This window comes from Helobdella robusta, assembly GCF_000326865.2.
Source record: "Helobdella robusta unplaced genomic scaffold HELROscaffold_23, whole genome shotgun sequence".
NCBI lineage: Eukaryota > Metazoa > Annelida > Clitellata > Rhynchobdellida > Glossiphoniidae > Helobdella > Helobdella robusta.
Window position 1 is genome coordinate 960,065 of NW_008704216.1, and position 2,829 is coordinate 962,893.

Below are 2,829 nucleotides of genomic sequence, written 5' to 3' on the forward strand. Positions count from 1 at the left end.
ACAACGACGAACTCATCTTTGAAGACGAACTTCATCGAAGATAATGCTTTATCAACATCTGCGGATGATAACACAACAACAACAACAACAGCAACAACAACAACAACGCAAAAAACATCCTCTTCCTCATCATTTGACAGCAGCAACAGCGGTAACAACAACAACAACAACATCAACAACAACGTAACTGAAAACAGCAACTCAACAATGACGTCATCACCAAAACCGGATGGGCCGTTGAACGTCGTCATCATCATCATGATCGTCATCCTCATCGTCATCGTCGCCCTCAGCCTAATCGGTGGATTCCTTACTCTGTTCAACTGCTGCTACGGGGGGTCCAAATATGACCACGTGATTGATGACGTCAGTATCGACAGGAGGATGAGTCATAAACCGAGGAACTCCATCATGGCCATGGTGAATGACGTCATATTTTTTCAAGATGATGATCATTCTTTTGTGACCATCTCTCTCTCTCTCTTTCTCTCATTTTCTCACTTTTTCTCTTTCTTATTCTCCCTCTCTTGCTAGCTCTATCTCTCCAAAAATAATTGATTGCTTTTCAGATTGAGTTGTTGTATATTAATCACGAATCTTAATATAACTCACTCTGGTAAACATTTCAAAAGCATTTTCAATATTAATATGTATTTGTGTGTATGTGTGTGTATTTGTGTGTGTGCGTGCGTGTATATGTGTATGTGCATAATTCTACTTCAGTTTGAGGAGAACACAAACATCGACGCCACGAGCAACTGGTCCACAATAGACATCGGCGACAAACAAATCACGGATTTCATTGGGGGTGGTACTAAAGTCAAGGATCACCAAACAAATCAACATGGAGCCACTAACATTGGCTACGACGATGGCCTGGATGTCTAAAAATAACCCAGGGTCTAAATATAGCCCAGGGTCTAAATATAGCCCATGGTCTAAATATAGCCCAGGGTCTAAATTTAGAACAAATACTTATTTAATATTACTTAACCAGTGGTTATATTCTAAGTACTAGTAGTTGTAATTTTACTTGGATGTTTTAACTTTACTTATTGATACTTTTACTAAGATGTACGTAATTAATTAGTAACAGTACAAAGATCTGGTGATTGATTTTACAGCTATTTAGTAAGTGCCCGCGATGTTAACACAGATGTTTTTAATATATGATTCAACATTTTTATTCATTTAACGTTTGAACAAACGAACGAACGAATGAACGAACGAACGAACGAATGAATGAACGAAAGAACGAACGAATGAATGAATGAACGAACGAATGGATGGATAAATGCCCAAATCAATGAATCAATTTAAAACTTTGACAGAAACCCAACAGTTTATAATTATTTTCTCAATAATTATTAAAAAAAAAACAAATCGTCAATTAAGGACAACAATCAATACATAATAATAATAACAATAATAATAATAATACAGAAATAATTATTAATAACGAATATGATAAATGTATATATTCTAGAAGAAAATTGTCCAAAAAACAACAATAATAACAAAAACTGAATAAGAACAATAAGAAAAACCAAAAAAAACAAAAACTAAATTACGTTACATCACATCTAAATATTCTGGATAATCATTACCATGAATGTTAATATAATTATATATATTTATTTATAATTATATATATATATATATACATACATATACATTCATATATATTTATGACATAATTACAGTATAATTAATTACAGATACAACAAATATAAATGTCTTATATAGTAAAATTATACCATTATTTACGTAATTAACTATTGCATTAAACATCTACATTAAATATATATATAATTATCTATAATATATATATATATATACATACATGTAAATATATATAACAAAGGCTGGAAGAAGACCATAATTGATGCAATGAATGATAAAATCCATCGAGTTTTTAGAATTTCGGTTTTTACAATTATTATCAAATTTACTGAAATTATTAAATAAATTATTAAATAATTATTGAACAAATTTATTAAAATCGTTGGTGTTCACGGTCAGGAATACGTGGGCTATATTCAATTTCTGCCCATTATCAGGGGTTATATGGGTATATTTCAAATCTTTACAGTTACCCGTACCTAGAAAGTGCTTTAATTCTTCTTAATTTAGAATCCGAAAATGACAACAAATAGATACATATATTGAGTTCATTTCAAATAATAATACTAATAATTAAAATAATAATAACAACAACAATAATAATAAACAGCAATAATAATAATAAATTATGCTAATGAGAAAATTTGAGCAAGGAAATTTATCAATGAAAAATCAGGGGAAAAAATAAATTTAGTTATCTTCTTCAAAAAATAGGAATAATAATAATAAAATTATGATAATCGTTAATATTATATACAACATATAATAATAATAATAGAAAATTTGAAATGAGGTGTTTTTATTATTATTTTTATCGTTGAAAATTTATATATAGTAGTAGTAATAGTAGTAGATGCAGAAGTAGTAGTAGTGGCAGCAGTAAATGCAGTAGCAGCAGAAGTAAGAGGAGTAGTAGTAGTAGCAGTAATAGTAGTAGTAGTAGTAGTAGTAGCAGTAGCAGCAGCAGTAGTAATAGTAGTAAAAATAACAACAATAATAATAACAACAATAGCATAATTTTTGTATAACTTATTTTTCACAGGATAAATACACAGTTCATCAGTCTATCATTAAATTAAATACATGCAAATGAAAAAGAAATGAAAAGGGAACACAGCTTACTCCTTCGATCTGCGAATGCATTAAACAGAATTTTTTTTCTCTCTCTCTCTCTCTTTCTCTCTCTCTTTCAGCCAAAAAATCTGC

At 29.9% G+C, this 2,829-nt stretch overlaps 1 protein-coding gene across 1 annotated transcript in view; it reads left to right on the plus strand.

Moving 5' to 3' along the window:
* HELRODRAFT_191644 (hypothetical protein) overlaps positions 1 to 1,183 on the plus strand; it is a 1,850-nt gene extending 667 nt beyond the window's left edge. The window contains exons 2-3 of the mRNA XM_009018931.1: positions 1 to 420; positions 724 to 1,183. Coding sequence (XP_009017179.1) covers positions 208 to 420; positions 724 to 888 — 378 coding nt within the window. The 5' untranslated portion in view covers positions 1 to 207 and the 3' untranslated portion in view covers positions 889 to 1,183. The remainder of the gene's footprint in view (positions 421 to 723) is intronic.
* Positions 1,184 to 2,829: the final 1,646 nt, after the last annotated feature.